The sequence below is a fragment of the Crassostrea angulata genome, chromosome 5 (assembly GCF_025612915.1).
Source record: "Crassostrea angulata isolate pt1a10 chromosome 5, ASM2561291v2, whole genome shotgun sequence".
Lineage (NCBI taxonomy): Eukaryota > Metazoa > Mollusca > Bivalvia > Ostreida > Ostreidae > Magallana > Magallana angulata.
The window spans coordinates 34,601,280-34,623,900 of NC_069115.1; the positions used below are offsets into that span (position 1 = coordinate 34,601,280).

Genomic DNA, 22,621 nt, shown 5'->3' on the forward strand with positions numbered 1-22,621 from the left:
ATCAAAACAACTGAAGATCACAGACTCTATTAAATTGTATATTTGCTTTCAAAACAAACAGGCAGGTGTATAGAATTTGCTAGAAACGTTTAAACAAAACTAAGTCATAAATCGTGTATATATAACAAAAAAATCGGAGCTATTGATCTCAAATCCTGTGCATGATTATGGGTAAGCCAGGGAAGCAGGATAGCAAGTTTTTCTGAATCGGAATCGAGATTCCATGACATGAGCACATATTAAAGTTTTAAGGCGCTCAAATAGTGAAGTTGGTAGGTCAGTAAACAGTAAAGAACAGTAGAAAAACAGAATACGCCTTTTAAAGTGTGATATGTGATCTCGATATTTTTTAAGGTTAACCAAAGTTGAAAGTAATGTGTCAAGTTTCAAAATAAAAAGCTCACAACGGTAACTAAGAAACGAGTTAGAAAACACTAATTAAACTTCAGTATTTCAGGTAATACTGACTGTTAATAAAAATAATAAAAATAAACTTACGTTCATGTACACTTATTAAATATTGTACACATTATAGAAATCACAGATATCAATATATTTAACGTTAATTGTATAAAAACATTCACAGCATAGTTATATCAAAAAATGTGCACATATTTACCATTACAACCAGTTACGTGATTGCAGTATACAGTACAGGCAACGCGGATCCCGTGTTTCCCGCGACCCGTCACGGTATAAACACATCGAGGTGATCGGCCAGGTGAGACAGGTATACCGCGTTCCCATCACGGTAAACTCATCATCTACCTGTCCCCGCCACGGTAAAATTATCGATGGAAAAGTATCGTATACAAGCGGGAGTTATCTCCCCGAATGACAAATAAATTGCATGTTTCTTTATATTTAATGACGATATTTAACCAGATTTTGACAAAGATTATGATACTTGAAGTCTTTTTACTATTTTTTTAATTCATAGCTATTAAATAAATTATCAAAGTATTTAATTTAATACTAAGCAGCAAGTTCAAATAAAATATTTTCGATTCCATTATCATATTTTAAGGTTATTAAAATAAAGATTATCATTAAAATAAAAATTATCATGAAATGAATTTAATTGCCAATAAATTTATAAACGTGTACGCGCAGTGATTGTGTTTTCTTAACAATTAATTGGTCCGCCTACTTTGTATTGTTTGTTGTTGAAGTCCACGCGTGTCAACTAATGATGAGCAAGTGATTAAAAATTAGGGCTTCCTATAATTAGCAACCCGGTACATGTAGTTTTAGCACGTTCGGTTCATTTCTTACAAGGTCTTCTACGTGTAAAGAACAGTTTTTGTGTGAATTCTTGTTTTAGTGATTTTGTGTTGTGTGTTAAGTATGGCTCGTCGTTTGTCATTGCGCGAGGATTCCCACTTTCTAGTGCGTTATGTTTGTGACGACAATCTTCAAGTGCGAAGCCGTGTGTTTTTCAAGACTCAGCCAGACTTGAATATTCAGTGTGGAAATGAGTATGACGTTCAGTGGGGCCGGCCTAAGGAAGTCGATCGAGCTGTGGTCTTGCATGCTGGATGTGAGCAGGACATGAGGGCCAAGCTGCGAGAGATGGAAGATACTGTGTGTCTACCAGCCTCTCCTTGCTCATCAACTTCTATGCCACCGTCACCCCGATCTCCAACTCCACCGCCAATCCAGGAACCCAAACGTCGCAAGAAAGAAAAGTCACTTGTAAGTACATTATAAAGAAAATTTTGATTATTCTTTTTTATAGCTTTACTTGCAAGTTCATACACACGGGTTTATGAAATAAAGCGCTATGTCTTTTTTATTAAATGACAACAGTCATACTCCTGATAGAAACTAATGATATTGGAAAATAATTTTAAAACAAAAATTCCATTACACACGCATGAAAACTGCGATTTTCTAAAAATTCACACATAAGAATTTGTCGTTTTATGGGGAAGGGTCATCGATTCACGATCATATTTTCGTAAAAATATCACAAATAATATCAATAACTTGTAAAAATATCAACTACGTACATGTATTTGTAATCAACTCTATACTGTGAAATTACAAAACGCAAATATCATAAATATGGTTTTTTTTATTTACACGTCGATTTTTAAAGAGTTGGCGGAGTTTGTTTTTTAAAACTTGACTTAACAAATTGTAACCTATTTTAGGCAAAACCTGAGAAGCCCAGGGCAACTGTTCTTGCCGTTGGACAACCCCCAGCTCTACAACCTGCAGTGCCGGAGGCAGAGCCTGCTGATCCACCGACGTGTCAGCCTGTTGAAGCCCCGTCCGCGTCAGCTGATCCGCCAATCTGTGAACCACGATCGCCATCCACTCCAGTTCAGGGCACCACTCCCGTACGGTTCCGTCCCTACCGCAACTCCACTGCAGAAGAAGGCGCCGGAAGTTCCTTTCAACTGGCCTTGATGAGGGAAATGGTGGAAATGCGTCAAGCCGTCGACACCCTGACAAAGAAGTTGGACGCTGCCAACCGCCGCATTGCATCGTATGAGGCCGCACAGAAGACTGTGCTCATGAACACTAACGTCTTGATCGACATCGCAAGGAACATCCGAAGCAAGCGCCAGGATCCCATCGCTCCAGTGACCGCATCAACAACAACATTCTCGCTGGACGACATACCGGAGGAACACGCAATCGGTGATGAGGAACTGCGCCAGATTGTGAGAGATTCCAGGAACGCCGGTAACTTTGCCGTCAACCTCTGCAGAAAATTGTGGCCGGAACTCTACGGTGAAGGAAACCTTCGGTTTTCCTACAACTGGTACGGTGGTGGCAAACACAACAAGCAAGAGCTGGACCGTGTAAGGAAAGGCGTGGTGAAGAAGTATGTGTGTTTCTTCTACCCCGAAGTCGTGAGTGAAGATTCGTGGAGAGAGAGGATCGTCACTCGTATCAACGAGTCCCTACGACGCAACGACAAGCGTTCAACGAAGAACACCACCGTCACCAGTGACATTCCTATCCCTCCTCTGGAACCGGCTTGTGATGACGATGTGTTTACCTTTACAGACATGTGACTTGTGTTGTGATGAATTAAAAACTGACTGTACACATTTTGCACTTGTCAAGCATTTGTTCTTGCGTTCATAAATGCTAAACTTGTTACCATTTGACAATTTTGAATATGGTGTGTTGATATATTCAATGTGATCTGTTGTACTGTTGAATAAATTTAATATGAACAGTTGTTTTTTTTCTAAATATTTCAAAACCACAATCAACAATAATGACGGTTAATAGTGAAATCATATTGATATGTTGAACTTTTCAATATGAATACAATATAACCAGAGCGCTAGATTACTAGTGGTGATGTGTATACACACACCACAAGAACGTAAGCCGTGTAATCAGTTACATCTTTAATTATTTTGGGCTACGGCTTAATCACACCTGGGCCGGTTGTGTATACAACTGTGTATACTTATCAATAATCAGGCAATTGCCATTTTGAACTGCAATAGATTTCCATACCAATTTATGTAAGTATTATACAAACAATATAATTTATAGATATTGATCCAATATTATTTTATCAAAAAATTGCTTTATTACAAAAAAAAAACAAACAGAAATCATCACTTTTAAGCAAGTTTAATAAATAAACTAACGTTAAACATTTATATAACATGTAGTTGCATTGTAGTTATTTAGTTCAAATATCTCATTTCAAATAACACAAGGCAAATGCAACTATTCAAATACTACATCGTTAAAAATATTCACTGAAAACACACAAATAAAATATAGAGTCCATGTAATACAAAATAAGTTGTTGATTGTACACGATTCAGGAAATACACACAATTATTAAATATCATAGTTCGCACTGTTCACAGTTCACACGATTCACAGTTCACTGGTTTACAAAGCTGGCCACTTTCTTCTGGATGTCGGGATCCGCTAACCTGCCCTGAAAGTATGCGATACTCTTGCCTCTCGATCTCTCGTTGAAGAGTTTTCCAGGGACGTCTCCCGTCGCACTTCCTCTCATGAGAATACACACCGGCACAACTTTGAAAACGTGATCAATGTATGTCGCGCACTTCTCCGCTGTCATCTGGGTACTCCAAAATCGGAGAATACAGTCCTGCAGCTCTTGCTTGGTTCGTGGAACTTCCCTGGCAACGGTTCTCTTGAGCTCGTTCCAGACCATCTCAATGGGGTTCAAGTCCGGACTCTCTAATTAATCAGAAAAATTCACAATCAATAATTTATAAAAACATACAATGTCATACAAATAGTTTGTAGACACGCATAACAAGTATATGTACACATATTACATTAATGGCCCATTCATTAGATTATTATGCATATATACTTTGAAAAGTATTATAGTGCCTGTATAATGTCGTGACCTTTAATGTTATCTAATTATCGTACATAATTTTGAACATTCTTTAGCATGAGATGAGGTTCCTTTGTAAAAATCCAATATCTAATGTTCAAAGCAAACCAATTCAATTTATTTAAAAAAAAATGATTTACCTGCTGGCCAAACATTCCACCAATTTATCCCATGGTCTTCCATAAATTCCTTGGCGCGTCTTGAGGTGTGTTTGGGATCGTTGTCCTGTTGGAACCGATGATTTGGACCAAACGTCATCTCTATAAATGGCACCAGTGTATCCCTTAGAATAATGTTCGTATAAAACTCAGAGTCCATTATCCCTTCAAACAGCTTAATTGTCGATGCGCCGCGCTTGCTGATTGCTGCCCACACATGGATCTTCAACGGGTGCTTCGGCTTGGGCAACACTGTGGCATGTGAATCCTTTGGACGGTAGTTGCAGGACTTGTTCTGGTTGAGTTGAACACTACACTCGTCCGAGAATATAACATCATCAAAAGTGTCGTTTGAAGCAATCAAACGTTCGCAAAACTCCACACGCTTCACCTTGTTCGCGTCACGCACCATCTGTCCATATCGCGGCTTGGAATGGGTGAATCCGGTAGCCTCAATCGCCCACTTGGTCGTTGAGTGTCCGAAGGTGGCGCCATCCTCCCTCAAAACTTTGTGGATGTCTCGGCTGGAGAGGCTGGGATCCCGAGTCAAGCAATCCCGAATAAGGTCGGCATCTCTGTGAGTCACTGAGGAAAACACAGTAGGCACAGAAGTGTCACACACATCACCAAAGAGTCCAACTTCAAACTTCCTTATCCAGTAGGAAATTGTGTCTCTGGAAACGGTGTGTCCCATGGAGATAAGTCTTCGACGAATCCCAGCTACAGAAGCACCGCTCCGATGCATTCTAACTATCTCCAGCTTCAAATCGTGTCGAATACGCCCCATCGTAATGCGAAAAATCAAATTAACGTGTATCTCTCTGAACTGAATTATAACAAATGGAGAGTAAGGAGCCTTAGAGATACCCAGAGTTGCATAAAATTATGTAATCGAAAGATATTGTGGGTATCCCTTGTCATGATGGTGTACCAGCTACCGGCCGTAACAGAGGTTAGCGTTCGCTCGCTACCGAGCGCCCCCCCCCCACTCGCTCTCTCTCTCTCTCTCTCTCTCTCTCTCTCTCTCTCTCTCTCTCTCTCGCACTAAGCAGAATAACTAGATGGATTTTTTTGAGAACGAAAAACCGTATTCTTATGTTCTTACACATTTCAAACGAATTAAGAACATGTTTTGAGAGTATTGCTGTTGATATTTCATGCTGATAAAAATATTTAAACATTGCAGTAAATGTATTGATATCATTTTATGTGTGCATGTAATATTATTGAATATAAAGCTACTACACATATTTAACCCGTTTTCGTAAACTTACCCCCCCCCCCCCCCAATCCCATTTTAAAGTTTTATGACTGCCAAAGTTAGTCCCTGTTGTTTTACACAAAAGGTGTGAAACCATCGCACTGACAGGAAATCACTCTACGCTTGAATGCACAGAATACACAGGAATGAGGCAGGTAGATAATCTGTGTAACGATTGACCAAGAAGAATTCTACATGCTGATGATGCATATTAAACAATTTTACAAATAGTTATATTATACAATTGATCCATTTTACTGCGTTCTTTAACCGCTAAACATGTTTAAGATGTTCCTTCCCGCAAAAAAACTCCATTATAAACTAAACAAGAGAAAGAAAGAAAACCCACAACGAATTAAACTTTCCAAACACAGATTATCAAGCATCACGAACATTGTAAAAAACTTAACTGTTAGACATACTTCTTATTTTCTTTATTTAAAATAAAAGTAATAGAACGAAACGGAACACGTGGTAGAGCTTGCGGGCTGAATTGATTGACAGGTGCAGCACGTGGACTCAAATGATGGATTCAATCAATGTGTACCATATTCTTTTATGAACACTAATTTTATATTTTGTATTTTGTATTGGATATTAGTATATTTCACTTAAGTGTACGTTAAATTACGCCTAAACGCCCCCCCCTCTCTCTCTCTCTCTCTGGTCTGTAAGGTGTTATTGTTGTGCGATTAGAAGAAGGCGTATGCGATTTAGCCTTTTTCTTTTGTCGTGGATAGGTGTGAAAACCCTCAAGGGCATGTCGTTTTCTACCCTGGGTTTTTTAATCACTACATGTATACACAGGAAATGATCGTGACTTAAACTTTATATGTATACACAAGAACGCAAAATGACATAACAATGTGCTTTAACGCAGCACCAACTTTATATATGAATGATAATTTTACTATTAAATGGACAAATATATTTGTTAGTTGATTCCCGACATTTGTTCATTTCTCAATTAAAAACATACACATGTGTTGACATTTTGCGGCGCTATGCGTGTCAACTAATAAACCGAGAAGATGAAATTGCTCTGCATTGGTACAAGTTTATCTAATGAAAATATTTAATTTTAAGATTGTTCTAAAAACCGGATTAACAACTAATAGAAGAAATAACTGAAATGAGCACGTCAAATAAAAAGATGTGTTCTTATGTACACATTACAAAATTTAACAACGTAATCATCATGTTATGTTGTAATTCGAATGTAGTTTCCAATTTCATGAAATTCTATTTCATAAAAATGATTAATTTATTTTATATTAATATGAACCACAATTCATTTACAATGCAGCTGTTATGCTTAAATCTGAAGTCGCATATTTGACGTGGATTTAGGCGACCCGCATTGCCTGTAATGTACAGCACAGGTAAAATAACAACAACAAGCAGCAGCAGGAATAACGGTAAATCACACCGTCGCGGTGTCATCACGGTCGCAATCCATACCGCGATCAAAAACCGCGATGGTGTATCGCGGGAACGATAAAAATACCGTGACGGTAACGCGGGCCAATACGGGATCCGCGTTGCCTGTACTGTATCTGGTCGCATTCACATTTTGATTGGCACGAATAACCATATTCTGGAAATCGACACGGTATTTGACAATTATTTCCAATGAAACCGGCGGGGCATGCTACAATCAAATGTTCTGAATGGTTAATTGTGAATCCGATGGCAAGATTTGTCAAGATACCCGTAGAATAACTGTTATATACCTACATATCTTTTTTGTAGCTACATCTATATGAAGAAGAGATCTGTCGATTTCCGTAGCGAATTTTGAGTTTGGTGTAATTGTTTGAGATCCATCTGAACAGTAAAAACATATTCACTAAAATGAAAATTGTTATTAAAGTTATAAATACAATAAACAATAAAAACCATCTTTCGATGCAAAGATGATTGTAGACTGTAGCTAAAGATGTATTCAGTTGTATTTCTGTTTACGTTGCAATACCAACAGTTCAAGCTCCGACAAATATATTTTTGAGCGTAGTTAAGCATATTTACATTGAAAATGTATCCTTCAACACCTTTGATAACAAGAAAATTATTATCAAAGATAGTGATATTGTTAATTTTTTTTCTACCAATTTAAACTGCGTACACCATTGTTGTTATTTACCTTGACATCCTGTGATGTGATTACACTTCTTCTCCTCACAGTTACAACTTTGCTGGCATAATTTCCCATAGCCTGGATATCGGCAGGGAAGCTCGCATTTATTCCCAATATATCCTTTGAGACATTCTAAAAGAACGAAGATCAGGTGATTGTCTGAATAATCAAATAATCGTCAGAAAACGATCAGAAAGACATTAAAGGGTTATACGCATTATTAGAGTTATTGTCATATATTTCTGTTTGAACTGACTGCTACAAATTTCTGTGCCGTTTGTTGACCGAACCCAGCAACAATCGTCATCTTCTCTATATAAAAGAAAATTGAATCTTACAATTGCAAGTTACAATGAACATAAAAAATTGACTTCATCTTGTACCCCCCCCCCCCCAAAAAAAAAGAGAAAAAAAAAGAAAGTAAAGATAAACATCGAAAACTAACATTATTATCTATACAAAAAAGCGGAAACGTTCAATTACACGTTTTAGAGTTTTTCAATCTATTTGCAATATTGGTTTTCGACAAATACGTCTTATGTAAAGGAAAATTTGTTGAAATTTGTTTTATCCAGCTGTAGTTTTGGAACTTGTTCACAACATTTTAGGGACACAATTCAATCTTATCAATTGGACTTGTAAAATCGTTTTTCCAAGATACACTATTCAAGATCTCACATCATCCCATCAGGGGTCTCCTCAGTCCAACCTTTTAAGTCTGAATAAACACAAATATAATCCAGCTTCTATTAAACTTTGATAAAAAAAAGTATTAAACAGTTATGTAAGTATTAAATCACTGTAAATTTCGGTCGTATTTCAAATCAAATTAAGGTATTTTTTTGCCAAAACTCTGTATGATGTTACTCAGACGGACCATTATATTATGAATAACAAAAACCTCGATCCACAAATTTTAGTGTTGACGCATGCACTTGTTTACTACATGATAAACCCCGGGCATTTAGGTTTGCTTGTGAAAAAGAAACACATGTTTGAACTAACAGGAAAGAGTTGATAGGGATAAAAGGTCGCTCTGGGGGGACTTCTTACTGAATTAAGGTACTACTGGACTATAAGTTTAATACGCTGTAGAATTGCGTTTTTATATGACATTGGACTCAATACACAGATGGAGAACTACCTACTGTGCAAATAATAACCCGATTATTTTGACTCGACGGGAGATAGGAAGAAAATTACCGCTCGAAACCCATTTTGTAAGTTTCCTATGAGTAACACGCACATTTGTTGTTAATTGTGTATTTGTTTCTGAAATAACGCTGTCTGTTAGAAGAGCTTCGCTTGTATGGAATGTTTCAGGTATTCGTTCGATTTCCGTCAATACATTGAAACATTCACATACAAAATGGCATTTGTTCGAAATCTTTGAGTATTATAATATTATCCGGTAAGGTGTTACCGGGGTAAAAAAAATCCAGTATTACATTGCATTACAATTTACAGTAGAATATTAAATATTTATCTCGAAGAATAATTGCACATTTTGGCGCACGTTTCCAAAAAAGTTCCTATTGCAGAAAATATTATTTAAGTAAAAAGGTAACAAATGAAAAGAATTTGCTAGAAAATAAATAAGTTTACCTTATGCACAGCTTTTCGGAAGATACTTCTACCATAACAGTAGTAAACAAAAAAGCCTCTACGAAAACGGAGACAAGATGGCACGGTTCCATGATGTGTATTATTTCGGCGATAAATATTATCTGTTTTAAACAAAATCCAAATTACTATGAATAATGTAATCTAAAATAGTCTACATAAATTACCAGCAGTACATGCGTTATATATATAGAGTATCTTGGCCAACTATTAAAATTAATTAAAGCGGATATCAATTAAAAAAATATAAGGAAATCATTCCCTAACCACCACGAGTGTTTGTATACGTTCCTGAGTAGATTGGGAATATGTGTAATATTTCATTTATGAGATACATTTGACCATACACTCTATGTATATCAGATGTTGTCTAGTTTATAAAATGTAATCAAATAACGCATCCATAATACGGCTTCTTGTTTCTTTTTTCAAATTATAAAATATGTTATACCCGGTGTGTTAAAAGTGCATTTTCGCTATAAACGAGGTTTTGATAAATAATATATAAGTATGAATAAAATAAAGTTTACTTATTAAAATAGTTTAATACTAACATGCATCAACTATATAATGCAGATACGAATAATGTTAATATGAAACAAAGAACATCATAGCTTTAAAATGAAAAACTTTAAAATCTAACTGACATTTCACTATTTCAAAAATATGAATAAGTTTGTACTATCTGTTAAGATGAACTGAAAGGGAAATGTAAATTTGCACATACAAAGTACATGTCGCCTTCCTTTTGTTGTAAATCTGAAGTGCGTATTATTATATTAAAATTTATGATTTTCTTTATTATTTCATAAATGCTTTTGGAAAGAAATTAGAGTGACATTTACAGCCTATAGTACATATGGTAATACATTGTATATGTTATATCAAAGATTGTTGCATAACAAAGATGTGAAATACTTTCCCAATTTCCTTTTGCGAGTTATTCAAATTCAGCTTTATTTAATAAATCCGGTACGTATTTGGCAAATTTTTATGGATTCTTAAATTAAAGGCGATTTCAATAATTATGTTTTCTTTTTGTTTTAAAGCAATATATGATTTTCCATACTGAGAATTATATTGCTAAAGATTCAAACACCGTTTAAATTACTTGTTTTTCAGTGTTAAGACATTCGTTCAACACATCCCATATCCCATTTCCTGTGGCAACAACGTCAGTAAAACCATATCTATTATTTTTCACTCATACATCTTATGAATGAAAATTCACAATGTTTTATGTATGTATTCATTGTTTCTAATAACCAAATAATTTAAGATAATATCGGTAAGAAATTATACCGAATTTTCTCGACGGCATCATTCACGTTGTTATACGAATGACGTGTTATTTCCTTCTTACAGCTATTTGAAGTATGCAATTTTATTCTCTATTGTAAAATGCTTTGCGTTAACTATAGCGGGTATTTGCATGTTTACATGTTACATATATTGATTACTCTGCTAATAAATAGGGAGCTTAGCAGCTTAAAGGAAAAAAGGGGCTGCATTTGTGCAGATCTACCACGGCAGAATCATATCCAAACTCCAAACTCTTCGAATGATCGGTCTCTGACTCCCAAATCTGGGGATGACAATGATTTAATATATCTAGCAATTATTAACTGGGTTTAGCCGATGAAATATTTTTATTAAATAAGTAAGTTTATTATAATTAAACTATAACATGGGGAGGTTTGCAAGAATGGGTTGGACTTTTGACGTCAGAACTTAATCATACTAATGATATCTGTACTTCAGCTTAATATCTTCCCAGTATAGTAATTTGACAGTTTATTTCATATATTTCATTTCGTATTTCATACTCCCGCAATTTTGTGATGAACATGAAATGTTACAACGCCTCTTGACTTGAGTTTGTTTCTTAACCAATTTTACGTTTTAGGATACCACAGATTGCTGCAGTTTAATTAAGTTCATGATTGTAAACGAACCATTCATAAACAAATGTTTATGTTTCTCCAAAAGAGAATCGATGTATAAAGACAGCACATCAAGTTTGTAAATATGAAAGTAACCTTTTTAATAAATATTTTCATAGTGCAAAGAATTATAGCAACATAGATCTACCAATTTGTCTTTTATGTTTCATGTATATAATACGATGCTTGAACACAAAAAAGAATTTGATTTGTAATAAAAACGAAATTGAACTACTTTCAGAACAGAAAATACTAATACAAATATTCATTTACAGGTTCTACAGAATCAAGAGGAAGCAATGAAAACAACAACGACAGACAACTTACATACCCATTTGAGCCTTTCGCTCAAGTAATCTAATAATAACCGTAATTATATTTTTGGCTAATTATCAATAACGGAAAATGTCAATTTCCTCATTTGCTTGTCAAATCAAATTGAGTATGATTTGTTTTTAAATGATGAATATTTCACAAAAAATATCACACTTGTAGAGAATGTATTATTACTTTGCGATTGGTAAGGTTAATACAAATATGAAGGATTTCTTTTATTCGCATAGGTATTTGTTGTGTTGTGAACATCTTAAGTAAATATTAAAAATAACGCTTTCTCATCACAACAAAGCTTACTCGATTACAGTGCACTTAAACCAAGAGAAAAAGAACTTGAAAATTCAATTCCAATGAAAAACACTTTTGCTTTAAAATTTTTTTCTAAAGAACATGTCCATACATGTAATAACCCCTCACAGAATCTGTCTGAGCAAAGCGTTATGAATAATTTCCATTATTATAGTTTTAAGTTATGTTCTATTAGACAAATTAAAGTATGAGTTAGAATACATACTGAGAGGACAAAAACATTTACTGACTTTTAATACCAATGACAAATCTCTCCAAAGAAATTTGCTTATTTTATCACAGAGCTTTCTTTTAAAAATAAAGACTTTCTATTATTTTCAAAACACATGAACTAATTTACTCATAACATATTGGAAAAAAAAATATTTTCATTACATTTTTCCCAATGTCAAGTTATTAGAGCGAAATGGGGGTTTACATTTTCTACAAGTTGTAGAAAGAAAAAAAAAATGTTTTGACTCCTATATTTTAGTACGACAGAAATAAATATTAACTCTAGAGAAAAATACGCCAGTTAACAACCAAATTACAAAAAGTATGACAGGATATTTCAAGTTTTAAAATTTTTGTATTACATAAAGTTTCAAATTAACAATTCCAAGAGAATTAAGTATCACTTAAACAAATGTATAGACCCAATAAAAGATATACGCATGGGGATATTTCTCCTCAAATTTTTAAGCCTCTATATTCAAGATTTATATTTTGTTTTATTCATTATGTTATTTCCTTTAAAATTATTAATTTTCCTAACAAACGCTAATTGCGCATTTTGCGCACTTCTTTGACTAAAATTTATTTTCCAGTAAAAGTTGGAAATTAAATGAAGCAACCAATTAAAAATAATAGTCAGAAATAAAAAAAAAAACTGATCTTATGCGCAGCTATGTGGAAGATACGACATGAAAACAAAAGCTTGTACGAATAAACAGACAGGATGACAAATTTTTACTTTAAGATTTTTTCAGCAATGGAAAATGCAGATGTTGTAAAACATAATCTTAAGAACCATGTAACAATTTAATCCTTAGAAGTCTCCATGTATTACCAACTGAACAGGGTTTATGTACGATGTGTCCCTTGTCCAAGTATATGTCTTATATTTATTTTAAGAGGATATCCATTCGGATTTAATTTTTAATTACAAAATAAGGAAATCACTCCATAACCACCATGAGTTTTTGTATATGTTCCCATATAAAATGAAAGTATGTCCCATAATGCAGTTGTGTTGTGTATGAGATGCACTTGACCATACACACTATGTATATCACATGTTTTCTAGTTGATAAAAGGAAATCAAATCAACACATGAACGAAATGACCCCTCTTTGCTTTACAAACATATCATTAACCATGTTTTTGTTGGAAATGCATTTTCGTGATTAACGGTTTTATTTTAAATTTAAAATTGGTATAAATGAAAAGAGAATTTTAGCTGAAATGTTTAAAACCTTAAAGCAATATATAATGCAGATATGAATACTATTAATATGAAACAAACAACAACATTGATTTGAAATGTAAAATTTTAAAGTATTACTGTGACACAACCATTATTCCTGGTTCACAATTGTTTACAATAAGTAAACAAAAGTTTGTTCCACTAAAAAGATAATTGATGTATTAACATAAGACAAAGTTTGTAAAAAAGAAAGAAACAGTTGTTATTAATATTTCTAAAGTTTGAAACATCGTATCAAAATTAGTCTTCGAATTGTTTTTTACATTGTATGTACATAATATGATGCTTAATAGACACGGAAAATGACTTACTATGTAGAATAAAATAATATCAGAATATTTTTCCGATGAATGTTTAATGTTTATTCTATAACTAACTTTCTTTGTGAAAAGTGCAACAGAAAATTCATACATTAACAAAAAATGTAAAATCTTCAAGTGAGAAAATTGATAAAAAAAAAAGAAGATAAATATTATCAAAATTTTATACCACACAATGTTAGTAATGTTAAATATAAATGATTTTAAGATATGTTAGATTATTACAAAAACTATGTATTTCATACATATACGTACGTATTTTTTGTATCGTAAGCAACTTAAGTAAAAATTAAAAATGAAATTATATATGCTTTCACATTACAATAAATCTAACAGTGCAATCACAGTGAAGTAAAACCATAGACAATGATTTCTAAAATGCGACGCTGATGAAAACTCATTTGTTTTAGAAGAATTTTTTAAAGAACATATTCATAAAAGTCTTTATTGACTCTCAAAGCCTGAGGGACCGGTTAAAATATTTCAATATTATAGTCTTAAATTTTGTTTTATTGAAATTGAAAAGAAAAAAAGATATGAGAGAGAATACATGCAACAGAGAGGATAAAAACAATACGTCCTCTCATCTTCAACACCAGGGGCATCAACTTAAGTGCAGTCGCCTTAGATATCGATAACTAAATAAATATTTTTCCCCACAGAAATCATCAACTCTGCAGAAGATAAAAAATGTATTCTTAATTTTTTTTGGCCGACAAAAATGATAACAACTGCGAAGTACGAAAGAGTCTTTAAACCATGCAATCCCAAATTAGACAGACACACGCAGGAATTGCATGATGTATGGAAACAATGGAAGTCGACATATAATAATTCACGTGTTAATTTTTATTGAACAAAGTGCTCTATACAATTGTTTTTGACTTCCCACGTGACCACAATGCAAGGGACTTTAAAAATGAAATGAAAGGATTTGACTTTACATCTGTTAATTCAATAAAAATATGGCGTCATTTTAAGAATCTATTTCGTTGGTTTATAACAATTAATGAGGAGTATTGATAATTGTTATTTAAGAATTCTTTGACAATAACGCATTTAAATACATTTATCTTTGACATCATAAATTTTTTTTTCAATGCTTAAGTAAAACCTTGCAAAGGTTAAGATTGAAATAAAGCTCTCAATGGAATTGACATAAGGTTAAAGCGAAAACTAACTTTCATTACAACCCATAAGGTGGTTACAGTGTTCCTTATTGCAATTACACTATGAATAACAATGCAATCCAAATGATGGAAGTCGACATATAATAATTCACGTGTTAATTTTTATTGAACAAAGTGCTCTATACAATTGTTTTTGACTTCCCACGTGACCACAATGCAAGGGACTTTAAAAATGAAATGAAAGGATTTGACTTTACATCTGTTAATTCAATAAAAATATGGCGTCATTTTAAGAATCTATTTCGTTGGTTTATAACAATTAATGAGGAGTATTGATAATTGTTATTTAAGAATTCTTTGACAATAACGCATTTAAATACATTTATCTTTGACATCATAAATTTTTTTTTCAATGCTTAAGTAAAACCTTGCAAAGGTTAAGATTGAAATAAAGCTCTCAATGGAATTGACATAAGGTTAAAGCGAAAACTAACTTTCATTACAACCCATAAGGTGGTTACAGTGTTCCTTATTGCAATTACACTATGAATAACAATGCAATCCAAATGATGGAATTCGACATATATATATATATATATATATATATATATATATATATATATATATATATATATATATATATATATATATATATATATATATATATATATAACACATATATCGCAATTACTCCCAAAAAACCCCGCTAAGCAAGCTGCAATAACAAGGTGTTAAAGTATTAAAAAGAATCTATCAAAAGTTATTTCACAACATTTTAACAACATGACACTTACTTTTTAGTCTTAATTTATTCAACAAAAGTATTGTTAACATTTGTTAGGGTTGAATTGATGAAATTGTGGGTAATCCATCAGGATATAAAACTTTTATTCTCTATTATGTTAGTTTTAATAGAAAAAAAGCTTTTGCAAACAATTGATTTTTAATAACACACCTTCACATCCAGTCGATGGATTGCAGAAATTTTTATCACAGTTACATTCATTTTCAAACCATCTTCCGTAGACTGGGTAGCGACATTTAAACATACAATTCAATCCATAAAACCCTCGGTGACACAATAAATGAAAGTTATAATACATGTAAAAGTTTAATAAACTAAACTGAAGATTATCGAACATAACACGTATTTATTAACATGTGTCAGAAATGATAAAAACCAAAACAGGACAATTCACTAAATAAAAAAATATTTCAATTACCTTGATACTAAAGGAGGTAGTCCAAATCTTACAATCTATTTTATTGGTGTAATCTTCCGCTCTATAAAATCACAGGGTTAAAACATTGACTTTCAAAGAAAGACAAAAAGAAAAAGACATTAGAAAAAATATTTTCTGTAAAAAAAAAACCCGAACAAATATATATATATATATATATATATATATATATATATATATATATATATATATATATATATATATATATATATATATATATATATAAAAATGTTTTCAGTAGACGATAACACAATAATCCATTTCTTTCAAATTTAATCCAGAGCGCTTTCGCCTGATCGGCTCTCCAGTGGATTTCAAATTGTATAATATATATATATATATATATATATATATATATATATATATATATATATATATATATATATATATATATATATATATATATATATATATATATATATATATATATCAATGTTTTGTAGTATTGCAAACGCTTTATGATATGAGCGTAATTTTTTTAAAAAATCTTTAATATAAAAAATGTTTCAGTTGATGAAGATTAAATAGGCTTAAATAAATCATTTGAACACGAATTTTACAAGCTATAATTTTGTTGAATCGAAACAATTATAAAAAATGAAAACAGTCGATGTAGAATACCTGGTATGCTGCATTGTGCAACAAGATTCGTTAAACACAATTTACTGCTCGCGACTTTGACTGGTGCAATGCAGTTGGGTTTAGACATAATGCAAGGACAAAAGTGGTACATATGTCGACAATTAAGAGTACAAATATATGACTTGAGCAAATGTTGTAGTAATTTGTCAATATGAAGGTTAAATTAGTATACTTGCCAATTGGAAAACTCGAAACGAGTTGGATGGCACTTCGTGAACAGCGATTTATTCTGATAGACGATTATAGACGCGAATGTCTGTGTTAATCCAATCCATATTTTTTTAAGAGTTGGAATGGTAACGATACCGATACAGTATGCAAATAGTTCCTGGAACAGACAGCATCTCAGAAAATGTTGATTGAAGAAGTAGGCGAAATAAAAATACACTTAGACTTTGATAAATCTATTCCTTTTATTTGAAGCCGTTTTTATCTCATAATCTATATTATATACATGTAGCCATACACTTTATGCTACAATAAAAAAGGTATAATTTTACATTTCGTTGTTTCGTTTTTATTTTTTAAATTCTGCTTATATAGAGAGTGCTGGAAATAAAACAGTAGACTCGGCTTATTTTTATGCATGCATCAAACAAATGTTTGACCAATCAAGAAAATGGTTTTAAAACATTTTTTTATAATTCAAGCAGCCTTTTCATCGACATTAGAATGAAATTCGGTTTTCACCCTATTTGCATATGGTTTGCCGAAGGTATATATGTACATTAGACGACTGTTTAAAAGACAATTTGTATAGTCGATCGACACAATGACGTTTGTCAGATAGTCAAACGTTGAATATAAATTATACATTATTATACCGTATCGTCAATACCTTGACATCCTGTAATGTGGTTACAATATGGTTCTGTACAGCTGCAGCTCTTCTGACACAGATCTCCATAGTTTGGATAACGACATGAAGCTTGGCATTTTATCCCAAAATACCCTGCTGCACATTCTGTTGAGAACAATATGCTGTTTGTATCGGGAATTGACAAGTAGCAAACAGAAGAAAATCCAAGAATGATGTTACATTATTGCGGAGATATATTTCAGAAGTGGTGTTTAGCCTCGAACATGAATAGATTTAATGGTTAAACGAACTAAACGTACCCATAAAATGAAATTACTTGACATCCCTAAGAATGAGCTATTCCAAGGGTATTTAGGTCAGTGTTGGCTGCGACTTGGGCAGACTAGCTTAGAAGCACACAGAAAGCACATAGGGTAAGCATGAGCAGAAGAAGAGAAGTATTAGAAAGATGACAGGAACGTAAAGGCTAGGGTAGGAATTGAAAATAGTTTCATCTAGGGAATCAGGACGTAGTTAATCATGAAAAAGTTTGAGGCACCTGGTTTTAAATATTAATAGGAGTCCAGTACCGGGAATTCTGCGGTGACAATTTACTCAGTCATCAGTATGCGCGCTAAAGCTTCTGATATAATCATAATAACAATAGCGAATCATTAAAACATACCGATTGTATTAAACAATCTACTCAAAATACTCAGGGAGACCACGTTTTTTGTATATTAAAAATATTTATCCCCTAGAAGAACCTTTATTATTATATAAATACAATACTTTAAAAATATTAATGATAAAATAGATGCATATACTTTTGTGCAAATTCGCATTTTAGAAATATGTAAAATAAAAATTAGACTTACTGTCACATATTTCAATGTTTGCTGTGGACCAAGACAGGCAACAAACATAGGGTGCTCTGAAAATGAAAATAGGTACATTTTAAACCTACTTCGTTCAAACTCAATAATAATAGCAACGAATAACCCGTTATATCATTCTTCTTAGAAATCAATAACCCACACAAATGGTGAAATATCTGAAAAAAAAAAGGCAAACAGATGTTATCAATCATTTGTAAAATTTGAAATAGAATCATTTTTGCAATTCCTTAGTAATAAACAACATATCAAGACAAAAGGCCCACATGTCTGAACCTGAGTACATGTACCATAGTCCTTAGCTTGACTTGTTGAAGTGTCTCTTGTTTCCATTTTAGGCTTCCTTTTGAAGTCTAAACCCTAATCTGAGAATCATCTGACTGTTACCCTGATGTTTGAAAACATTCATTCATGATTTTTTTTTAGGGGGGGGGGGTCCTGGATTGTTGAAACGTTTTCTCAAAGGGCCAAACATTCTTTAAAATTGTAAACTTTTCGTAATAACAGAAGTACAGGCCTATAATATTCAATCTTTTATTACATTCACAGTTACACTTATAATGCATACAAAATGCAAATAAGATAATACCTTATTTCTACAAGTATGTAATGCACAAGATATTAAAATAGATTTCTAAAAATAGAACACATATTTCATTCAATATTGCCAGGTGACAATATACCATAAAGTTTTAAAAATGAAATTGTTAATGGATGACACACAACAACTACTTCAAGTAAAAATACATGTTCAAAATATGGCCTAATTAAGCCACTCACCCACTCCAATACAAATCCCCAACCTCTACCCCATGACCTGTTTAGTAAATTTCACAATTAATCATCACTGCATTTGAAACATGATGACAATGCAAGACTTCATATGTGATTACTGTGAGTGTACAGAAAAAAAATATTTCCCCGACTATCCAAACTCCGTCACGATAAAAAAGAAATATCCCGTATTTCTCTGTAAATCTTTTTTTTGTTTTTTTTTTTGTCATTTGCAATCACTAAATATAATTAACCTGAAGCATTATGATTTATGAAATTATCAACAAAAATATTATTTATTATAATTGAAATAATCACGCTGAATACGAAATTCATCACACGTGCTTTTCATAACTAATGATCCTGACTTTGTCATCCACATGCTCTAAGATACGCCAAGAATGAAGATAAATTAACAATTTAGTTTAAACTCAATTTGTATCCAGGCCATGTTATAATAAATAAAAATGACGCATACAATTTGAGTGTTATCTAATCTCATCAAAATGATATGATCAACAGTATAAAAAATGGGTCCTTGTAACAGCAATCACAATGACCTTTTTAGAATGTATGAATGCCGTTTGATTTCTGTCCTGACTTATTTGAAATATTTTATTTCATTATTTAGTGCATATATTAATGAATATATTATTTATTCATTACATTTATTTTATAAATGCATCATATTATGAATAGCGTTTTATCGTATGTCTATACCCTGAACAAGGCAAAAATTACGACATGGGTAATTTGGTTTTATTATCAAGTGTAGTGCATAAACGCTGATGCTGACTGGAAAAAATGTATCTATAATGTTAATCAAATTGTATTACTAATGAAATATTTCTTGTTGACCTATGTAAAATGATTGAACACCGTTAATGATCGATGGGCCCATATGTCAAAGATATTGATATTTTAGTGCATTTGTGAAAAGGTGCTTGCTGATTTCACGCAATTAATAGTGAATAAGACAAACAAGGTATAATTTTGTTATGTGTTATGTTTTAACACATTCTTGAATGTAATTGTTGTATTTTGTTGACATTTGATTGAAGTTTTTTTAAATTGCAAAAACGGACGTCATAATCGCAATTTATTTCAAACGGTGAGGAGTTCCAGAAAGTGTCGGAGTTGATGTAGTGTGCAGCAAGATGGCTATGCGGTTATAAAATCAATTTTCCGTATTTGACCGTATTATCCCCACCCAAGAGCTTACGACCTGAACCCTGTCTCAGGGACCACGAATTGCACAGTTTAAGTAGAGGGTGTCATGGACAGAATAACAATACATTTAGTTTTTCACAAATACGATGGGAGTAGAGAGGAAACTATTTTCCAAGATTAAATACATTTTTACTATGTCGACATATTGGCCTCGCCAAAGGACCTGAACACCTAACCCAGAGGCAACAAATCTCTTACACAATTTAAGTAGAGGTCTTCTTTTACATCATAACAATGTATTTGATTTTTTTTAAATGTATGAGAGTAAAGAGGATTTTCAAGATTTAATACATTTTCACCATATTGCTTATATTGGCTCCACCATGAATTTCACAATCTAGGTAGAGGGCTTCATTGACGTTATAATTATCCAATTAATTTTCTCAAATATATACATGTATGAGAGTAGAAAAGAACATTCTTTAAGAAAATTAATACATTTTTACTTTAATTGGCCCTACAAAAGGCAATGAATTTCACAATATTGATAGATATCATCATGGACAACATAACCATGCAATTAGTTTTTTTTCCACATGTGTGGAACTCGAAAAGTAGAAAATTTCTGAAAAAATTACTTTTTTGCATATTTGATCCCGCCTATGAGACCTTGGGACTTGTAAAGCCGTGTACCCCACAATTTATATTTTTCTTATATTGGAGATGCTATAATATACCAAGAATGGTTACAATTAGCCTGTTAGTTTTCATGAAGAAGTTAAACATTTAAAATTGTTAACGGACGACACACCACGCACAACGACGAATGAAGACCAATTACAATATTTCAACTGACGGACTCAGGATACCCCCCCCCCAGAAAAAAAGATACAGATACGATCTACTATAGAAGTTAATTAAACTTTACCGTTTGCAGTTGTGTTTGGCTGATCCTATTCTATACACAACAGTAGTAAAAATAAATACTTTGACGAGATTGCAGACACAATGAGTTTCCATGGTATACTGCCCCAGAGATTTGCGAGTCTATGATTACTTTGTCAAGGAAACAAACGTAGCGATGTATAAATAAAACAGTAGGGAGAATCTGTCAGTCACATCCTGCATACTTTGAGCATGATATAATAATGTTTCAAAATCAAACTACATATAATATAGTTTGCAAAGGAAACAGGGAAATAAAACTGTTTTCAACGTTGTTTTGTGGCTGTCTTTGGTACAGATTTCGACGTGTTATTCTAGTCTAGACAAAAAACAAAAAACGTTTCCTCTTATGAATAAAACCTTAAACAAATACCCAAAAATACGCATATGAGTCCTATTGCTTGTTTTAGTTCCTGACTCTGTAATGCCCCTACAGGAAAAAACCCAAAAAAGTTCTTATTTTTATGATGAAAGATTTTTGTTGAAGAATTGATTCATTTAAAACATGTACACCTTATGAGTGAAACTGGTTTAGTTGCTATGGTTTTGTTTTCATAACTTTTTCAGCCAATAAAAACTTGAACTTTCTTTAGAAGCAACAAAAGTAACTACTGTTCAACAATTATTTACATTAATAAACGCATTGCAAAGAAAAAAAAAAGATGAAAAAAGGCTTAATATCTTTATTTTTTTACATTTTTGTATTCTGCATAGTTCATACTAATATGTCAATCAAAGATGAAATGGGATTATAACAAACAGTGTTCTGAAATCAAAAGTCCGGAGTCCGGGGAAAAAAACCCGGAGCAGAGCAAACATGGACTTTTACAAGAATAAGAGGTAAGATCAAGTGCTATGGAGGAGTGAGCTCTTCTGCTGACCCCGCCGTGTCGTCTTTGTTGTACTCGAAAATAACGGAAAAATCCGGAGACAATGCGGTGATTAATAATGGCTTAAGGATGTGTATGAGAAACGTCAGTCAGCATTTGACATAACAGAAAATTGTATTTGCTAAAAAGATCGTTGTATTGACCGTAGAGCTTACGAATTCAATCGAGACTGTTGAAAATCTGAAGCTTGTTTTATCAACTTGTTTGTCAGTACCTTGCCAC

At 32.8% G+C, this 22,621-nt stretch overlaps 2 protein-coding genes and 1 long non-coding RNA gene across 3 annotated transcripts; 1 reads left to right on the forward strand and 2 right to left on the reverse strand.

Annotated features, from left to right (window-relative positions):
• Positions 1 to 1,082: 1,082 nt before the first annotated feature.
• On the forward strand, positions 1,083 to 3,136 carry LOC128182963 (uncharacterized). Its single transcript, XM_052851744.1, has 2 exons — positions 1,083 to 1,695; positions 2,157 to 3,136. Exons 1-2 carry the CDS (start codon positions 1,348 to 1,350, stop codon positions 3,027 to 3,029), a joined length of 1,221 nt encoding a protein of 406 aa, XP_052707704.1. The 5' UTR covers positions 1,083 to 1,347; the 3' UTR covers positions 3,030 to 3,136.
• A 3,958-nt stretch (positions 3,137 to 7,094) lies between these two features.
• LOC128185360 (multiple epidermal growth factor-like domains protein 11) lies at positions 7,095 to 9,862 on the reverse strand. Its single transcript, XM_052854975.1, has 6 exons — positions 9,522 to 9,862; positions 8,173 to 8,228; positions 7,923 to 8,048; positions 7,517 to 7,606; positions 7,331 to 7,430; positions 7,095 to 7,143 (listed from the first exon to the last, which is right to left on the reverse strand). The coding sequence occupies exons 1-6, from the start codon at positions 9,611 to 9,613 to the stop codon at positions 7,095 to 7,097; spliced, it is 513 nt and encodes a 170-aa protein (XP_052710935.1). The 5' UTR covers positions 9,614 to 9,862.
• A 7,882-nt stretch (positions 9,863 to 17,744) lies between these two features.
• On the reverse strand, positions 17,745 to 21,671 carry LOC128183560 (uncharacterized). Its single transcript, XR_008243626.1, has 3 exons — positions 21,493 to 21,671; positions 18,603 to 18,658; positions 17,745 to 17,889 (listed from the first exon to the last, which is right to left on the reverse strand). It is a non-coding gene; the product is annotated as an uncharacterized LOC128183560 (long non-coding RNA).
• Positions 21,672 to 22,621: the final 950 nt, after the last annotated feature.

Coding starts and splice junctions, on each gene's coding strand:
- LOC128182963 (XM_052851744.1), top strand. CDS start 1,348: ATGGCTCGTCGTTTGTCATTGCGCGAGGATTCCCACTTTCTAGTGCGT. Junction 1,696..2,156: donor GCAAGAAAGAAAAGTCACTT/GTAAGTACATTA, acceptor AACCTATTTTAG/GCAAAACCTGAGAAGCCCAG.
- LOC128185360 (XM_052854975.1), bottom strand. CDS start 9,613: ATGGAACCGTGCCATCTTGTCTCCGTTTTCGTAGAGGCTTTTTTGTTT. Junction 8,229..9,521: donor TCCGAAAAGCTGTGCATAAG/GTAAACTTATTT, acceptor TCTTTTATATAG/AGAAGATGACGATTGTTGCT. Junction 7,431..7,516: donor TGTAGCTACAAAAAAGATAT/GTAGGTATATAA, acceptor ATTTGATTGTAG/CATGCCCCGCCGGTTTCATT.